Source organism: Schistocerca americana, chromosome 11 (assembly GCF_021461395.2).
Source record: "Schistocerca americana isolate TAMUIC-IGC-003095 chromosome 11, iqSchAmer2.1, whole genome shotgun sequence".
NCBI lineage: Eukaryota > Metazoa > Arthropoda > Insecta > Orthoptera > Acrididae > Schistocerca > Schistocerca americana.
Window position 1 is genome coordinate 196,706,967 of NC_060129.1, and position 21,021 is coordinate 196,727,987.

The 21,021-nt window shown below is 42.3% G+C and overlaps 1 protein-coding gene across 3 annotated transcripts in view; it reads right to left on the reverse strand.

Annotated features, from left to right (window-relative positions):
* The window catches only part of LOC124553956, a 241,926-nt gene that overhangs the window by 135,422 nt on the left and 85,483 nt on the right, over positions 1–21,021 (reverse strand). For all 3 annotated transcript variants that reach the window (XM_047127970.1, XM_047127971.1, XM_047127969.1), the window contains 2 exons: positions 11,123–11,256; positions 692–1,002 (listed from right to left, as the gene is read on the reverse strand). In XM_047127970.1, coding sequence (XP_046983926.1) covers positions 692–1,002; positions 11,123–11,256 — 445 coding nt within the window. The remainder of the gene's footprint in view (positions 1–691; positions 1,003–11,122; positions 11,257–21,021) is intronic.

The following is a 21,021-nucleotide window of genomic DNA, read 5'->3' on the forward strand; positions in this document are numbered from 1 at the left end:
TCTGGAATATCCATGTTTTTCACACGGTCAATTATATGTGGCATGTTCACGGGTTGGAAGACTATCTGTGTTGTTTGTTCTTGTGTCTAATAATAAAACAAAAAATGTCGTGTAACACAAGGTACTTAATTGAAGAGTGGAAGCTATGCACCAAAAAACATAAAGAATAAAGAATCATTAAAATACTTAATTTTTTTATTTGTATTTCCTAATGAAAAATTGAACTTAACATCCAAAATCTGATTACTTATTGGCTTTAAGGTGGAACAGAGTTCGCCGGGTCAGCTAGTTGAATATATTTCACAAAGCAGTTTTATCTGTTGCAATCAATTTGGAATAGTTCTAGGGGGTCACGATCTATCTCGCAATCACGAAAAGAGTGATGCATTGAATAGAGTCGTGTAACAGGTAGACACCCGATTGAGACGACTAGGTAGGGAATTCATCATAACATTGCGGGAACAAGATGACAATATTAACTCAGCCGGTAACGTAGAAACTTTGAAACAGTTGGGGAAAAGGTAATGGTGTCAACTTTATTGGTAACCTCAGATCAGCCCTAGTCAACCACCATTGTAAATACTGGGAAACCCGTCAGAAATTGCACACGGCAGATGTACCGCAGCATATAAATGCCCACCAGCCACACAAACAAGACAGAAGGTCCGACACGCGAGAGGCGAGCACTCACCGGTGGCAGATCGATGGCGGACCTCTCTTCCAGCTCGGCAGCTCTGTCGGCACGGGACGACGGTGCCGGTGGGAGGCGCGTCCCCCGTCTGGCCGTCCCGCGGCCCCTGCCCCGACGTCGCCGCGCACTCATTTCCTGCAGTGCCGCCAATGCCTTCCGCTTCGTAGCCTCCTCCTCGTCGGGTGTCGCAGTCGGGACGGCAGACACGACGCCTCCACTCCAACTGCCCTGCCGTGCGAAATCGAGCTGGCCGTGCTCCACTTTGCGGTGTGCCGGTACTTCCCGTGGTTCACCAGAGTCGGTGCCACACTCTGAAAATATTACATAACACGTCTGAACAGTGTGCACCAAGAGACCTGAACAGACCCCGAGACTTAATCTTGAAAGACGGGTGAAGGAAAGACAAACCTAAACGTATAGCATTTGTAGACCTAGAGAAAGCTTTTGAGAATGTTGACAGGAATACTCTCTTTGAAACTCTGAAGATATCAGCGGTAAAATACAGGAAGCAAAAGGCTATTTATAACTCGTACGGAAGCCAGACGGCAGTTATAAGAGTCGGTGGGCGTGATAGGGAGGCGGTGGTTGAAAAGGGAGTGAGACGGGGTTGTACCCTATCCCCGACGTTATTCATTCTGCGCACTGAATGAGCTGTAAATGAAACCGAAGAAAAACTTCGAATACGAATTAAAGTTCAGGAAAAAATAAACACTTTGATGTTTGCTGGTGACATTGTAATTCTGTCAGAGAAAGCAGATGACTTGCAAGAGCAGATGAATGGAATGGGCAGTGTCCAGGAGGACATAAGATGAACACCACCAAAAGCAAATCAAGGATAGTCGAATGTAGTTCAATTGAATTAGGAGATGCTGAAGAAATAAGGTTACAAAATGAGACAATGAAATTAGCAAATGAGTTTTGCCATTTGGGCGGCAGAATAACTGGTGACGACCGAAGTAGAGAGGATACATAATGTACTCTCGCTATTGAAAGAAAGGCATTTCTGAAGAAGAGAAATTTGTTAGCATAGAATATAGATTTAAGTATTAGGAAGTCTCTTCTGAAAGTATGTGTTTTGAATGTAGCCATTTATGGAAGTGAAACCATGAAAAACAGTTTACATGATGATGATGATGATGATGATGATGATGATGATGTCCCATACTCCGAGGAGAGTAGGGGGCGATGCCGGAGACCCGCACAGCTGTACCAGGCGAGGTCCTAGTGGAGCTGGTTTGCCATTGCCTTCCTCCAACTGTAATGGGGATGAATGACGATGATGATGACGACAACGACAACAACACCCAGTCATCTCAAGGCAGGAAAAATCCCTTACTGCGCCGGGAATCGAACCCGGGACCCCGTGCACAGGAAGCGAGAACGCTACTGCAAGACCACGAGCTGCGGAGAAATTTAGACAAGAAGAGAATAGAAGCTTTCGAAATGTGGTGCTACAGAAGAATGCTGAAGATCAGATGAGTAGATCATGTGAATAATGAGAAGGTAATGAACAGAATTAGGGAGACAACAAATTTGTGGCATAACTTAACCAAAAAAAGGGATCAGTTGATAAGACATTCCGAGACGATAAGGGATCACCAATTTAGTACTGGAGGGAAGTTCGGGTGGCAAAAATCTTACAGGGAGACCAAGAGATGAATACAGTAGTAGCTTCAGAAATTATTGAGAGATGCAGAGGCTTGCACAGAATAGAGTGCATGGAGAGCTGCATCAAACCAGTCTTTGCACTGAAGAACACAACAACAATAAAAACAGACATTGGTGGATGGCAAGTTGCAGTGGATCCACTTGCTATAATTCCATTTCTAAATATTTTTTTTCTGTTCACTATTCTACATGTAATGTATGTACCACAAATGCTTGAAATTGCTAAATTCTTAAGCGCATTTTATTGTGGTTAACTGCCGAAGCATTCACAAAGAAGTGCCAGAATTTGAAGTGATCCTCAAAAGCAGTGAAGGTCTCATAATACTCCATGCAGAATGCTGGTTGGAACGTAAAATTTGTAGCAGTGAGATTTTTGGGGAAAACTGAATGGGATATCAAAAGGATAGGCTAAAGGGAAATGCAGTTGGTGTATTTGTTGCATTTGACAAGAAACTCAAATCTGTCAACATAGAAATTGAAGCTGCTTGCGACACTGATTGGGCTACACCCAGTATCTGGCGTGGGCATAAAATTGAAACTGGATCCTTCTGTTGCCCAACAGACTCATCTCCTGACATAACTGAAAACTTCAGAGAAAACCTCAATTCATTTGTACGCAAGTTCCCCAATTGTACTGTAATCATCAGTAAAGACTTTAATCATCTGACAATCTATCTGAAAAATTACAAATGAAATAACACAATTTTTGAGACTTTACTGGTCCCGTGCAGATGCGATTTTATATACATAGACCGAAGAAGTGAGTGAAAATTTGTATCGAGGCTGGGAATGAAACACCAGTCGACCACGCACTAGAGAGATATAAACATATATGAAGGCAGTAACTGTTCTCGAGAGAACAGATACCATTGATGACTGTGCAGGTTCCCTAGAACAAATGATAATTAATTGAAACCCTCAGCTGCAGACAGGTGTTGTTGATATACCTCGATGTGGACAGCTGAAACTGTGTGCCCCGACTGGGACTCGAACCCGGGGTCTCCTCCTTACATTGCAGATGCTCTATCCATCTGAGCCACCGAGGATACAGATCAACAGCGCGACTGCAGGGATTTATCCCTTGCACGCTTCCCGTGAGACCCACATTCCCAACTGTCCCTGCAGCTGCGCTATCCATCTGTGTCCTCCGTGGCTCAGATGGATAGACTGTCTGCAATGTAAGCAGGAGATCCCAGGTTCGAGTCCCAGTCGGGGCACACATTTTCAGCTGTCCACATCGAGGTATATCAACAACACCTGTCTGCAGCTGAGGGTTTCAATTAATTATCATTTGTTCTAGGGAACCTGCACAGTCATCAATGGTATCTGTTCTTTCGAGAAAAGTTACTATCTTCATATATAAATCAAACAACGGAAAATCCAGGATGGACTGTAGCAATATGAGAGAAGCAAAGTTGCTATTCACCATATAGCGGAGATTCTGAGCCATGATAGGCACAATATCAAACCTACCAATCACCAGCAATACCTCCACTTCGACAGCTGCCACCTGTTTCATACCAATAAGTCCCTTCCGTACATCCTAGCCACCCATGGTAGTCGCACCTGCAGTGACGAGCAGTCGCTCTCTAAATATACCGAGGGTCTCACTGAAGCCTTCACTGACCTCAATTATCCTCCCATCCTTGTACAAAAACAAATCTCCCGCACCTCATCTTTCCAGTCTCCCACCACCTCCCAAAGTCCCACAGTCCGGCCACAGAGGAGTATTCCCCTCGTAACTCAGTACCGTCCGGGACTGGAGCAAATGAATTACATTCTCCGCCAGGGTTTGGATTACCTCTCGTCATACGCTGAAATGAGAAATTTCCTACCCACTCTCCTTCCCAGCCCTCCTACCGCGGTATTCCGCCGTCCACCGAACCTACACAATATACTCGTCCATCCTTACACAACCCCTGCTCCCAACCCGTTACCTCATGGCTCATACCCCTGTAATAGACCTAGATGCAAGACCTGTCCCATACACCCTCCTACCACCACCTACTCCAGTCCGGTCACTAACATTACCTACCACATAAAAGGCAGGGCTACCTGTGAAACCAGCCATGTGATCTACAAGCTAAGCTGGTACCAGTGTGCTGCATTCTATGTAGACATGACAACCAACAAACTGTGGCCGAGAAACGAGTGGACCTCGTAGCTGAACATGCCACCAAACATGATATCCCTCATCTCAATGACTGCTTCAAAGCCTATGCCATACGGATCCTTCCCACCGACACCATCTTTTCTGAATTGCACAGGTGGGAACTTTCCCTGCAATACATCCTACGTTCCCGTAACCCTCCTGGCCTCAACCTTTGTTAGTCACTGTCCTCACCCATGCAGCCCCCTCCCTGTTCCCATTCCAGCACTACACAGCTGTCATTTCACAGCCACACCCAGTCTACGAGGTGCATTCAAGTTCTAGAGCCTCCGATTTTTTTTCTAATTAACTACTCACGCGAAATCGATGAAACTGGCGTTACTTCTCGACGTAATCGCCCTGCAGACGTACACATTTTTCACAACGCTGACGCCACGATTCCATGGCAGCGGCGAAGGCTTCTTTAGGAGTCTGTTTTGACCACTGGAAAATCGCTGAGGCAATAGCAGCACGGCTGGTGAATGTGCGGCCACGGAGAGTGTCTTTCATTGTTGGAAAAAGCCAAAAGTCACTAGGAGCCAGGTCAGGTGAGTAGGGAGCACGAGGAATCACTTCAAAGTTGTTACCACGAAGAAACTGTTGCGTAACGTTAGCTCGATGTGCGGGTGCGTTGTCTCGGTGAAACAGCACACGCGCAGCCCTTCCCGGACGTTTTTGTTGCAGTGCAGGAAGGAATTTGTTCTTCAAAACATTTTCGTAGGATGCACCTGTTACCGTAGTGCCCTTTGGAACGCAATGGGTAAGGATTACGCCCTCGCTGTCCCAGAACATGGACACCATCATTTTTTCAGCACTGGCGGTTACCCGAAAATATTTTGGTGGCGGTGAATCTGTGTGCTTCCATTGAGCTGACTGGCGCTTTGTTTCTCGATTGAAAAATGGCATCCACATCTCTTCTATTGTCACAACCGACGAAAAGAAAGTCCCATTCGTGCTGTCGTTGCACGTCAACATTGCTCGGCAACGTGCCACACGGGCAGCTGTGTGGTCGTCCGTCAGCATTCGTGGCACCCACCTGGATGACACTTTTCGCATTTTCAGGTCGTCGTGCAGGATTGTGTGCACAGAACCCACAGAAATGCCAACTCTGGAGGCGATCTGTTCAACAGTCATTCGGCGATCCCCCAAAACAATTCTCTACACTTTCTCGATCGTGTCGTCAGACCGGCTTGTGGGAGCCCGAGGTTGTTTCGGTTTGTTGTCACACAATGTTCTGCCTTCGTTAAACTGTCGCACCCACGAACGCACTTTCAACACATCCGTAACTCCGTCACCACGTGTCTCCTTCAACTGTCGATGAATTTCAATTGCTTTCACACCCCGCAAATTCAGAAAACGAATGATTGCACGCTGGTCAAGTAAGGAAAACGTCGCCATTTTAAGTATTTAAAACAGTTCTCATTCTCGCTGCTGGCGGTAAAATTCCATCTGCTGTACGGTGCTGCCATCTCTGGGACGTACTGACAATGAACGCGGCCTCATTTTAAAACAATGGGCATGTTTCTATCTCTTTCCAGTCCAGAGAAAAAAAATCTGAGGCCTTAGAACTTGAATGCACCTCGTATTAATTTCTTTTATTATTATTTCTATTTTTCTCCTTCCCACTACTTTCCCCACCGCACCTTCTCTCCTATCCTCTGCCTAAACTGCAACACTTCACTGTCTGCCACCCCCACCATACTATCCCTCCCCCTCCCCGCCCCAGCCTCCTCCTTACCCCCACCCAGTCGCCACTCCCATCACGCACTGGTGCTGCTGATCACAGTGTAGTTTCAGCTCTCTGAGACTGCAGTGTGTGTGTGTGTGTGTGTGTGTGTGTGTGTGTGTGTGTGCGCGCGTGTACTGCTCACAAAGGCCATATAAAGTTGAACGGCTATCCAGACATTGACCTTCATATGTGCGAATGTGCACAAGTGGTTAATAAAAAAAAAAATGGGAGAAGAGAGACCGTGAAAAAGGGAAAGAATGAAAAGCAAATCGGACTTTATATTACAGAAAAGCTATCGGACTTCGTTATTCGGAAAAGCTATTGTTGGGGTGGTCCTTGTGGCATTTTTGAGCAAAAGTTAAACCAATTTTCACTACAAAAGTTATTGAAAAGAAACAGAGAATAACAGAATGTAACTGACAAGGGGAAGTGGCGTAGACGAGAGATCATCCTTTACCAGATTAACTTATCTTCTTTCGGGCGGCGTCCACGTCTTCAAAAATCTCCTTCATTTCAGCGTGAAAAAAATCTGCTCCGAAACCTTGCAATAGTCCAGGGATCACTAATTTATACCAATTAAAATCATCTTGATACTGTATGCAATTTAATTCACTTTGCTACTTCCATCCACCGAATTTCTTAATAACTTCCACAATGTCTACACATTACAATCAGATCAAGATTAGCCATTAAGTTTTTACGTCAGCATCCGATCACGTCTGCCTTAAGCTACAGCTATCGAGAGACAATTGAAAACGGATAGAAAACAGAAAAAGGTTACAATTTTGGTATTTTCTCTGCCGTCGAGTGCTCATACCGCTGCGACGGGATATTTTTATCTGAGGGAACGAGTGTAGCGCGGCGAAATTCAAAGTCCCGCTACAAACTCTTACGGGAATCGTCACCTTGGTGTGCGCAAGTAATGAGTGGATGGGCAAATATCTATTAGGAACATTACGTATGTAGATTGTTGGCAGTTGGGAATGTGGCTCTCACGGGAAGTGTGTATAGGGTAAGTCCCTCCAGTCGTGCTATTCAACTGTGTCCTCAGTAACTCAGATGAATGAAGTGTCTGCCATGTAAGCAGGAGATCCCCGGTTTGATTCCCAGTTGGGGCACATATTTTCAGCTGTCCCCATCGAGGTATATCAACAACACTTGTCTGCAGCTGAGGGTTTCAATTAATTACCATTTATATAGACATATGTATCCTGTATAACAGTTCATAATGAGAGGGACCCTCCACAGTATACAGTCACTATAAAGAAACTTCTAAAGAAACAGAGTGCTGCATAACAGATGTAAAACAAATAGTAGGACTACAGATACAGAGATGGTGAGTGAAATGTGTGTCGTCGTCAAGAGAGCAATGCATGTTGCCTTCAATGATTGACAAAGCAGAATATTGTCAAATGATTTCCCATAAAACCCAAAGAAATTCTGGTTGTAATGAGTGGTTGTTAGTGGCACCAAAGTTAGTGTCCAGTCCCTAGCGAATGAGACAGGAACTGAAATTAATTGTAGCAAAGCAAAAGCTGAAAAGCTGAAATCTGTTTTCAAAAGTTCCTTTACAATGGAAAACCCAGGAAAATTCCCTCAATTTACTATTTCTATCACTGGAAAGATCAGTGACTAAAGTGTAGGTATCAGAGGTGTTGAGAAACAGCTGCCATTGTTAAAACTGAACAGAGCTCCAGGACCCGACAGAATCCCTGTCAGATTCTATACTGAATTTGCAGCTGAAATAGCCCCTCTTCCAACTATAATCTATCATAGATCCTTCGAACAAAAAGTCCTCGGAAAAAGACACAGGTCACACCCAACTACAAGAAGGGTAGTAGAAGTGATCCACAGAACTAACGTTCATTATGCTTGACAACAATTTGTTGTAGAATCTTAGAACATATTCTAAGCTCAAGTATAATGAGGTATCTTGAACAGAATCATCTCCACAATGTCAGTCAGCACGAATTCTGAAAACATTTATCACGTGAAACCCGACTCTCACCTTTCTCACATGACATATTGAAAGCTTTAGTTCGAAGCAGTCACATAGATGCATTTTTTTAAATTTCCAGAAAGCATCTGACACCTAAACGTATTGTCGAAAGTGTGATCGTATGGGGTATTGAGAGAATTTTGTGACTCGACTGTAGGCTTTTTGGTAGGGAGGACACAACATGTTATCTTGGATGGAGAGTTATCAGATGTAGAAGTAACTCCAGTGTTCCCCAGGGAAGCGTGTTCGGAAAGTAGTAGTAGTTCCTGCTGAATATTAATGACCTTGCACACAATATTAATAGGAACCTGAGACTTTTTGCAGATGATGCAGATATGTATGGTGAATTACTGTCTGAAAGAAGCTGCCTAAATATTCAGTCAGATCTTGATAAAATTTGAAAGTGATCCAAACATTGGCAACTTGCATCAAAGGTTCAAAAATGTAAAATTATGCACGGCACGAAATGAAAAATGTAGTATCCCATGAATATAATAGAATGATCACAGTCAGAACTTGCCAATTTGTACAAATACCTGGGTGTACCTTGTAGGGATATGAAATGGAATGGTCACATAGATCCAGTCTTTTATAAAGAAGGTGATAGAATTTTATTTATTGGGAGAATACTGGGAAAGTGCAATCAGTCTACAAAGGATATCGCTTAGAAATCACTTGTGCAACCCATTCTAGAATATCTCTCAAGAGTGTGGGACCAAATAGGACTCACAGGGAATATTGAATGTACACTATGCAATCAAAAGTATCTGGACACCTCCAAAAACATACATTTCTCATATTAGATACATTGTGCTGCCACCCACTGCCAGGTACTGCATATCAGCGACCTCAGTAGTCATCAGACATTGTGACAGAGCAGAATTGGCGTGCCAGAACTCACGGACTTACAGCGTGGTCAGGTGATTGGGTGTCACTTGCGTCCTACTTCTATACGCAAGATTTCCACACTCCTAGACATCACTAGGTCCACAGTTTCCAATGTGATAGTGAAGTGGAAACGTGAAGGGAACGTACAGCACAAAAACGTACAGGACGATCTCGTCTGTTGACTGACGAAGACCGCCGACAATTGAAGAGGGTCATAAAGTGTAACAGGCAGACATCTATCCAGACCATCACACAGCAATTCCAAACTGCATCAGGATCCAGTGCAAGTAATATGACAGGCAGGAGGTGAGGAAACTTTGATTTCATAGTCGAGCGGCTTCTCATAAGACACAGATCACGTCATTAAATGCCAAACGATGCCTCGCTCGGTTTAAGGAGCGTAAATATTGGTCGATTGAACAGTAGAAAAATGTTGTGTGGCGTGACAAATCACGGTACACAATGTGGCGATCCGATGGCAGGGTGTGGGTATGGCGAATGCCCGGTGAACGTCATCTGCCAGCGTGTGTGGTGCCACTATCACAGCACAGGCCTACATTGATGTTTAGAGCACATTCTCGGTTCCCACTGTTGAAGAACCATTCGGGGATGGCGATTGCATCTTTCGACACGATCGAGCACCTGTTCATAATGCACGGCCTGTGGCGGAGTGGTTACACGGCAATAACATCCCTGTAATGGACTGGCCTGCACAGAGTCCTGACATGAATCCTATAGAACACCTTTGGGATGTTTCGGAATGGCGATTTTGCACCAGGCCTCACCAACTGAAATCAACACCTCTCCTCAGTGCAGCACTCCGTGAAGAATGGGCTGCCATTCCACACGAAACCTTCCAGCACCTGACTGAACGTATGCTTGCGAGAGTGGATGCTGTCTTCAATGCTGACGGTGGGCCAATACTATATTGAATTCCAGCATTACCGATGGAGGGCACCGTGAACTTTTAAGTCATTTTCGTCCGGATACTTTTGCTGACATAGTGTATATAGAGAACGGAGCACAAATTATCAGAGAAATGCTGAAGAAGCTGAACTGGAAGACTCTTCAAGAGAAATGTGAAGCATCCCAAGAAAGGTTACCAATAATGTTTCAAGAACCAGCGTTACATGATGATTCTAGGAATATACGACGACTCCCTGGGTATTGCTCACATAGGGGCCACGTGCAGAGGCACTGAATCAGTCATTCTTCCCATGCTTTATATGTGAATGGGACGGAAAGAAACCCTAGCAACTGGTACAATCGAACATACTCTCTGTCATACCATTCACAGAGGTTTGCAGCGCAAAGATGTAGATGAAAAATGAGGAAGTTTTTTTGTGTTATTTAACTACAAATTAACAATTTTCGAATTTTTTTTGCTTTACTTGTACTGTGAAACTGTACTCCTCACCAAATTTCACGATTCTAGGTCGATAGGAAGTGCCCTATACAGTTCCGATGAGTTTTTTTTTTTTTTGAGTATCAAAATATGTGGCATAAATAGCTGTATCTTTTGATTGAAGTGACTTAGGAGCTTAAAAGTTTTACTCTGCCAAAGGACCACAGAGTTTTCTACGTGACATAAATCTGAACTCGATACGTCTACCCCTCGATACGTCTACCCGTTCCTGAGAAAAAAAGGGTTGTTAACAGTCAGACAAACAGAAAGACAGACGCAGAGACAGATAGATGACAAAGCAAGCCTGTAATTGTCCAATTTTTACAGTCTGAGGCACGGAACATTAAAAAGAGAAAATTGAGGAGTACGTATAGGGACACGAGCCACCACAGAAAACTGTCGCTGTGAGGATGGCAGATGGAAGGAACTACAGGGGCAGATCAGATCAGTGGTTTATGTGGCACCGGTTAACCTAAAAAACGAAGAGGCTAACAGAAGTGACAGGAAGGGAGAGCTGCATCAAATCGACCACTACGTTTGGTGACACGAGCGACAAAACAAAAGGCAAGAAGGAGCGCAGGAGACACACTCACCTCGATCCGAGTCTTCACTGCCGGACAGGCGGTCCGGGTTGTCACCGGGCTCCGCCTGCTTCGACTTCGAGGCCATGATCACGTTCAGGTGTGCGCTCACCATGTGCAGTTTGCGAGTGCTCTGCAGCTTGAACCTGGGACACGAACAGTGAGTGCTGTTACTTTTTATTTGTTTGTTTAATTTGCACAGAGCTATCATATTTACAGCTCCTGCAGGACACACAATTACTAGTTTGTATATTTATTACACTAAAGTTTTTAAGGTACTGCTTCACACTGATCTGCAGCAGAAGGAGTCTCATATAATACAACAGATTTCTGACTTAACACTCTATCAAAGAACATCTTAGTAAGGAACAATGGCTGTTTTTATTATTATTATTCTTTCTTTCTTTTCTCAGATGTTATGCCTGGTCAAAAATGGAAAGTGATGCGGACCTTCATCAAGCGTGACTTCCTTTTAACTGCACGGTATATGTTATATTGTATTTAGGAACTTTCGGGTAATTGAACATGTATCAATAATTACCGATTTCTGTAGTTGTATATATACGTTTGGATGTAGCTGTATTGCATTGATGTACTGGTGGATATTGTGTGGTATGACTCCTGTAGTTGATAGTACAATTGGTATAATGTCAACTTTATCCTGATGCCACATGTCCTTGACTTCCTCAGCCAGTTGGATGTATTTTTCAATTTTTTCTCCTGTTTTCTTTAGTATATTTGTTGTATTGGGTATGGATATTTCGATTAGTTGTGTTAATTTCTTCTTTTTATTGGTGAGTATGATGTCAGGTTTGTTATGTGGCGTTGTTTTATCTGTTATAATGGTTCTGTTCCAGTATAATTTGTATTCATCATTCTCCAGTAGATTTTGTGGTGCATACTTGTATGTGGGAACGTGTTGGTTTATTAGTTTATGTTGTATGGCAAGTTGCTGATGTATTATTTTTGCTACATTGTCATGTCTTCTGGGGTATTCTGTATTTGCTAGTATTGTACATCCGCCTGTGATGTGATCTACTGTTTCTATTTGTTGTTTGCAAAGTCTGCATTTATCTGTTGTGGTATTGGGATCTTTAATAATATGCTTGCTGTAATATCTGGTGTTTATTGTTTGATCCTGTATTGCAATCGTGAATCCTTCCGTCTCACTGTATATATTGCCTTTTCTTAGCCACGTGTCGGATGCGTCTTGATCAATGTGTGGCTGTGTTAGATGATACGGGTGCTTGCCATGTAGTGTTTTCTTTTTCCAATTTACTTTCTTCGTATCTGTTGATGTTATGTGATCTAAAGGGTTGTAGAAGTGGTTATGAAATTGCAATCGTGTAGCCGATGTATTTATATGAGTGATTGCTTTGTGTATTTTGCTAGGTTCTGCTCGTTCTAGAAAGAATTTTCTTAAATTGTCTACCTGTCCATAATGTAGGTTTTTTATGTCGATGAATCCCCTTCCTCCTTCCTTTCTGCTTAATGTGAATCTTTCTGTTGCTGACTGTATGTGATGTATTCTATATTTGTGGCATTGTGATCGTGTAAGTGTATTGAGTGCTTCTAGGCCTGTGTTACTCCATTTCACTACTCCAAATGAGTAGGTCAATATTGGTATAGCATAAGTATTTATAGCTTTTGTCTTGTTTCTTGCTGTCAATGCTGTCTGCAGTATTTTTGTTAGTCTTTGTCTATATTTTTCTTTTAGTTCTTCTTTAATATTTGTATTATCAATTCCTATTTTTTGTCTGTATCCTAGATATTTATAGGCATCTGTTTTTTCCATCGCTTCTGTGCAGTCGCTGTGGTTATGCAATATGTAATCTTCTTGTTTAGTGTGTTTTCCCTTGACTATGCTATTTTTCTTACATTTGTCTGTTCCAAAAGCCATATTTATATCATTGCTTAATACTTTTGTTATCTTTAGTAATTGGTTGAGTTGTTGATTGGTTGTTGCCAGTAGTTTTAGATCATCCATGTATAGCAAATGTGTGATTTTGTGTGGGTATGTTCCAGTAATATTGTATCCATAATTTGTATTATTTAGCATGTTGGATAGTGAGTTCAGAGCAAGGCAGAACCCGAAAGGACTTAATGAGTCTCCCTAGCATATTCGACGCTTAATCTGTATTGGCTGTGATGTGATATTATTTAAATTTATTTGGATATTAAGTGTGGTTTTCCAGTTTTTCATTACTATGTTTAGGAACTGTATCAATTTAGGATCTACTTAGTGTATTTCCAATATCTGTAGTAACCATGAGTGGGGTACACTATCAAAAGCTTTTTGGTAATCAATGTATGCGTAGTGTAGCGACCTTTGTTTAGTTTTAGCTTGATATGTCACCTCTGCATCTATTATCAGTTGCTCTTTACATCCTCGTGCTCCTTTGCAGCAGCCTTTTTGTTCTTCATTTATAATTTTGTTATGTGTTGTATGTGTCATTAATTTCTGTGTAATGACTGAAGTTAATATTTTGTAGATTGTTGGTAGGCATGTTATGGGGCGATATTTAGCTGGGTTTGCTGTGTCTGCTTGATCTTTAGGTTTCTGATAAGTTATTCCATGTGTAAGTGTATCAGGGAATGTGCATGGGTCTGCAATGTAGTTGGATGTGAATGTGTTGAGGTGAACTTCTTTAACCAGAAATTTGCTATTTTATCTTTTCCAGGGGCTTTCCAATTGTGAGTAGAATTAATTGCTTGGGTGACTTCATGTTGCAAAATTATCACTTCATGCATTTGTGGTATCATCTTGTATGTGTGTGTTTCTGCTTGTATCCACCGTGCATGCCTGTTATGTTGTACTGGGTTTGACCATATGTTGCTCTGCTCCAAAAGTGTTCCATGCCTGTTGTGTTTGGTGGATTGTCTATTTTAATGTGTGTGTTATCTATTGTCTGGTAAAATTTCTTTTGGTTTGTGTTGAATGTTGGGTTTTGTTTCCTTCTATTTTCACTTTTTTTGCATCTTCTAAGTCGTTTGGCCAATGCTTGTAATTTCTGCTTCTTTTCATTTGATTGCTCTATCGCTTCTTGTTGTGAGATTTTACCTAACCTTTTTCGTTTTTTTCTGACATTTCATTTCTTATAAATTGTGTTAGCTGTCCGATGTCTTTTCTCAGTTTTTCTATTCTGATCTGTAGCTTGTGTTGCCATGCTGGTTTTGTGGGTTTCTTCTGTGTGTTGGTTGGTTCTGATCTCTGCCTAGTGTGTATATTTAGTGTAGTGAGTGCTCCTATATAAACCAGTAGTTGTAACTCTTCCATAGTTGTGTTTTCATTTATTTTGTTGTGTATGATTGTGTTGATAGCTGTTATTGTTGTTTCGACTTGTGGGTTATTTGGGGGTCTATGCAAGAATGGTCTAATGTCTGTATTTGTGTCTTTGTATTCTATATATGTCAGCTGAAATTTTTCTTCTATATCCAACATGTGTGTCACTTCGTGTTCTATTTGTGCTTGTTCTGGTGGCTGTCTTAAGATTTCATTTTCCTCTGATTGTTTAACTGATGTGTGTTGTTCTTTGTTTGTTTGCTCTGGGATGTTTGAGTCCATTACTGTATTTTCTTCTTCTTCTGATTGCACATTATTTTGTTCCAGTATTTGTTGTACTTGTTGTTTGATGTTTCCTAATTCTGACTGGGGTATCCTGTTATTTTTGATTATTACACGGATCTGATCAGCTAGTCGTCGTTATGTTAAAAATTTTAATTCTGGGTATCTGGTAATAAATGTTGTGTATACTTGTGATCTGTATCCAGTTGTGTTGGTTCCCAAATTCGTTGCTTGGTAGTAACAGAACATGAGGTGTCTGTTAACTTCATCTGACCATCTCATCCTCTGTCTTTGTTTTCCTTCTAGGAAGCATATCCTGCAAAACACCTCTATTTGGATTTAAATCATTTTCCAGTTAGCTAGCAGTGTCGGTACCATTGTGTGCGGGCATATAGGGTTCAAGCGTCATCCCCGACCATGACGGCGCTTGTCCGAGGCTTCTTTAGTTCTAGAGAAAGGTTGGTCCTCAGTTTTAAAGAATATAACACCAAATCTAACTTTGTGCTCATTTTTATGTATGTAACTGATTTTATAATATATTTAAGACTATTCCTAGTTAGTATCTTCTGTTGTAGGGTGGAATCAGTAATTGTTTCGTAGCTTAAATTCTATTGTTGATGTACAAACAAATATAATTTCTGCACTAATTATAAACATTTGGAGGAACAACTAATAGTATTCTTAAAGGATCTAGTTGGATCTATTCGAAAACGTGATAGCAAATTAATTCCAAAGTAATTTTCAGTTTCGTCAAAAGTATTGTTTGCGTAACTGTGTGTTAATCTCATCATTTAAACAAATAATTTGGCTTAACCCTCGTAGTAGAAGAAACTGTTAAAAAGACAATTTTTCCATGTATTCAGTTAATTTAATGAGTTAAGTTTTAATTGTAATTTTTGTACATTAAACATCAAACAATGTGTAGTTTCAATGCCTATTATTGTGAGGATATATAAAGGCCCAATTTTTGGGCTAGAGACAGTCAGTCCACGGCCGAGTTTCAGACAAGAAACTGGGGTCGGTTAGAACAACAACAATGCATCAACTTAACCGAGAAATTACTGTAAAAAAAAATAGGTTGTGTGTTAAAACAATGACAACGTCTGTTAAATTTATTTTAAAGATTGTGAACTGTGTGGTTATTGTAGCAGTATGTGGACGTTCGCCTGCTTATTGAAAGTTAAACAATAGTCCACTGGCCATATAACTGTGTATTATTGGGGGGGGGGGGGGGGGGGGGGGGGGGGGAAGGGGGGGGGGGAGGGGGGGGGGTTGTAAGCAGCGAAAGTAAAGAACTGTGCACCTGTCGGCTACATCATTTAAAGTAGTCAGTTCTGAACGTCACACTCCATTTTTAAGCCAGTACAGCAATGCAGTACGTTGACACCGAGGGCAATAGACGACGAAATAAAGCAGGTGAACGTCACACGTACGGGAAAAAGTTATATAAATAAATGATTTAGCAGACAGAGTGGACAGCAATCTGTGGCCGTTTGTTGAAGCTGTGGTCTACAAGATGATGTCGAAGCTGAGGGACTGTAGGAGGACGTAAGATGACTCGGACGAAGTTTCTAGTTGTAACGAATAGCAGCTAGCGCTAAATGTGAAAAACGCATGTTAATGTGAGTGAGGGGGAAAAACAAACCCGTAATGTTCAGATACTGCATCAGTAGTGTACTGCTCAACACAGTCAAGTTGTGCAAATATCTGGCAGTAACGGTGCAGAGTGGTACGAAATGGAACGAGTGTGTGAGAACTGTGGTAGGGAAGGCGAACGGTCAGCTTTGATTTATTGGGAGAATTTTAAAGAAGTGTGGCTCATCTGTAAAGGAGACCGCACACAGGATGCTAGTACAACCTATTCTGGTGTACTGCTCGAGTGTTTGGGATCTGTACCGTGTCGGATTGAAGGAAGACGTGGAAGCAATTCAAAAGTGAGTTGCTAGATCTGGCCAGCTGCAGTGGCCGAGCGGTTCCAGGCGCTTCAGTCCGGAACCGCGCTGCTGCTAAAGTCGCAGGTTCAAATCCTGCCTCGGGCGTGGATGTGTGTGATGTCCTTAGGTTAGTTAGGTTTAAGTAGCTCTAAGTTCTAGGGGACTGATGACCTCAGATGTTAGGTCCCATAGTGCTCAGAACCATTTAGCTAGATCTGCTACCAGTAGGTTCAAACGACACGTGTTACGGAGATGCTTCGGGAACTCGAATGGGAATCCCCGAAGTAAAGGCGACATTCTTTTCGAGGAAAACTACTGAGAAAATTTAGAGAACCACTATTTAAAGCTGGCTGCCGAACAATCCTACTGCCGACGACATACATTGCGTGTAAGGACCGAGAAGGTAAAATATCAAAAATTTGGACTCGTACGGAGGTATATAGATCGTCGTTTCTCCCTCGTTCAATTTGCGAGTGAAACAGGAAAGGAAATGACTGGTTAGTGGTAAGGGGTACTCTCCGCCACGTGCTGCACGGTCGCTTGCCGCTTGTGGGATACAAATGTAGTTGTAGATGTAGAGGTAGAGGTAGAATGGAAAGCATTATGTTAAAATTAGGAAGAATATTTTCATTTTGAATACACTACGGATCAAGTTTCACCACCAGAAGACAATGAATGCACCCATTCAGATACAGTGAAACCTCTTTATAATGTTCCTCCATATAATGTTTTCCTGCGTTTCCTCTATATTACAATTTTCTCCGTGTAACGCTCATATTTTTGGAACCCTGGTCAATTATTTACCTCTTTACAATGTTTAAGTGACTGAATGTAGATGCATCACTTTCCATTCTGTGGATTCACGATTTGCACCGGCTCGGGAAGCCCGCATTCAGCGTGTTTTATATGTGAGTGGCAGAACCCAGTCATGTGACATGTGACGCACATTCTGCTTGCAATCTTTTTGGTGCAATTTCAGTCGATGCTTTGTATTCGTAGCGTGTTGTGTGAGCTGAGCAGCAAACAGTTCGTGTATCTAGTGAGTGTGTGTCTTCGATATAACTTTTTTTTTTAAGCTTTCATCAGTGGACACGAGTGAAAAGTAGAACAACATTTCTCTGGAGGAGACGGTTTCTGTTATTAAAAAAGTGGAGACATCTCCCGGTGTGAGTCGCATAGAGCTAGCGAATCAATTTGAACTGGCCCCCTCGACGCTCAACACTATTACGAAAAACAGATCGTCGATAATGAAAGGGTTTGAGAAATGTGGAAATTCTAAATGTATGCTTTCGGAACCGTCAACTTACGATGAAATGGGGGAAGTTTTATTAACTTGGTATCAGCAGGTGTGTGCTGCAAACGGAACTATTTTGAAGGAGAAGGTGCTTCAAATAACACTGCTGTTAGGAATGGAAAGTTTTAAGCCGTCCAGTGGATGGATTGATACATTTTGACAGCATCACGGTGTTGTATACAAAGCGGAATGTGGAGAAAGTAAAAGTGTGGACGAACAAACTGTAGCTCAGTGGATGCACTCCGTCCCTAATATGATACACGGCTACAAACTGCTCGACATTTATAACGCTGACGAAACAGGCACGTTTTTCAATTTGATCCCGGATAAGACATTTACTTTTCGTGGGGAAAATTGTCGTGGCGGTAATATCGTATTACAGTGTTGTGAAAGTTTAAAATGTCATCTATGGCACCATTTGTCAAAGCTGATTAGTGGTATCCCGATCTTCAGTAATGCCCTATAATTATTATTTGGAAGTCTTCCTCTTTATAGTGTTTTCCTGTATACAGTGTTCAGAATTTGTGGTCCCTTGAAAAACGTTATATAGAGGTTTCACTGTATTCTAAAATATTTTTCTGTTTCCCTCTTCATCTTCAGGTAAATGTGGCACTCGTCTTTGTAGCGTGTAGAGTGTCAAATTTCAATTCAATTATTGCTAATGGCAAAAGAAACTGATCTAGGTTTTCTTCTAAGACGGTTCCCTACTGTGTTATCGGTGTCTATTGATGAGAACTGGAAGCATACTGTCGAACATCGCCAGGAGGAATACATTGCCGATCACCTTTTAGCACTCGACAGTTCAATAATGTTGCAGCTTCTAAAATGCATCGTCGAAAAACCGTGGTCACCCTTTATCAAATTTCTTGTTGTTGCTAAGTCTCTGTCAGTTTGTATGTCAGTTCTTGAAACATTATTAACAGACTTTCTCAGGATAGTTTATGTCCATCTTCAAAAGTCTTTCAGTTCAGTTCCTTCAGTATCTCTGCGACACTCTCTCACGAGTTAAACAAACCTGTGAGGATTCCTTCCCTGCATATGTTCAACATCTCCTGTTAGCCCCGTTTGGTACACGTCCCACACAGTCTAGCAATATTCTAGAACCTGTCGCACGAGCGATTTGTGAGCAATCTCCTTCCTAGACGGACTGCACTCCCCCCATATTCTACCATTAAGCGGGTATTACACGACAATCTGCTGTGAACGGTACTGGTCTAGCACGACAGCCGTCTAGTGCTAGAATGGGTGAAACTACAAAAATTAGCAGACACATTATCCACGCGCCAGAATAGAGAGCAGTTCTAAACTGCCGTCAATTCGCACACGCGCACTAGGCTGCAATAACTCGCGCACGCGCAGATGGGTTCACCGCAGTGTTTTCTGCTCGTTATTTGCTTACTGCTTCAGGGCTAGTAGCTCATTTTAGATTTTAATGTTGGGGATTTTCCAAGTTTTTTTTTCAGTATGTAAGTTTTTGTAAATTCAGGGAAAAAGCTTTTTTGCTAGTAGACTTTCTTTCCTACTTGCTGTTTGTGAAAGCATTATTTCTATTGATTACTTCGTATTCTAGAAATGAAACAGAGCAAAGAGGCGTCAAGTGTCTCAATTCGGGCGTACAGCGACGAAAGGTGTACGTGTGACCTGCTGTGTCATAATACGATACGTCGGCAATCTTATCTTCCTGAGTAATACACATATGACGCCACACTGTGATATTCAGTTTGTATCGTAATGCCTTAGGTTACGAAAGTTCGTGTTTCTTTTGATTGGATTTCTTGTTTATTTCAGCATGTCCGAAAAGAGAAACTGGCAGTGATTGGCGAATAAGTCCGTGCAGTTTCACCCGATGCGCCACACGAGGACTGAAAAACTTTCAGTAGTACTTATACACCGCACACTCAAAACTTGTAAAAATACACCTGTAAGTATTGGTCCTTTCGAGCGGGGCAAATTGCAGTGCATGCATCCACAACAACTTTTGAAATGGTGGGCTGTGCTATTCTCTGGCTAAAAGCAAGACTCTTAAAAGATTCCCCATTCGACAGGAAATGTAACGTTACAACCGGCCCGCAACGTAACAGAGTGTTTACCAGTTTTTTATCAGTGATTTAGGCGGGTATGATCACAAAACATATAAACATATGATTTAATTACTATTTTAGAGAATGACAGATAGCATCCCTCATGACTGTGTAGCACTTGCTAAATCCGTCTTCTATCATAAACAACAGCTTCTCGAAACAGGCCACGTCCATCCTCAAGAAGTTCCGGAATTCTTGTGGATCTTCAGGCCTCAGTTTTTTCATAAGCAGTGAATATAATCCCCTACCTTCGTTGCCTCTTTCCTCCCAGGGCCGAACTCAACAATGTCTGGCTTTTCGTTTTCGTCATGCCTTAATCTGAAGATTTACTGCCACTGCCTGCCTGAGCAATAGCTCCAAAAATAAGTGCGTCCTCAATGTGCAAACTGGTGAATACATGTAAATTTATATATATAATAGAGAGAAACATTCCACATAGGAAAAATATATACTCCAAATCCCATGCCACTTTCCTTGACGTTGACCTCCATCTGTCCAATGGCCAGCTTCACACATCCGTCCACATCAAACCCACCAACAAGCAACAGTACCTCCATTATGACAGCTGCCACCCATTCCACATCAAACGGTCCCTTCCCTACAGCCTAGGTCTTCGTGGCAAACGAATCTGCTCCAGTCCGGAATCTCTGAACCATTACACCGACAACCTGAAAACAGCTTTCGCATCCCGCAACTACCCTCCCGACCTGGTACAGAAGCAAATAACCAGATCCACTTCCTCACCCCCTCAAACCCAGAACCTCCCACAGAAGAACCACAAAAGTGCCCCACTTGTGACAAGATACTTTCCGGGACTGGATCAGACTCTGAATGTGGCTCTCCAGCAGGGATACGACTTCCTCAAATCCTGCCCTGAAATGAGATCCATCCTTCACGAAATCCTCCCCACTCCACCAAGAGTGTCTTTCCGCCGTCCACCTAACCTTTGTAGCCTCTTAGTTCATCCCTATGAAATCCCCAAACCACCTTCCCTACCCTCCGGCTCCTACCCTTGTAACCGCCCCCGGTGTAAAACC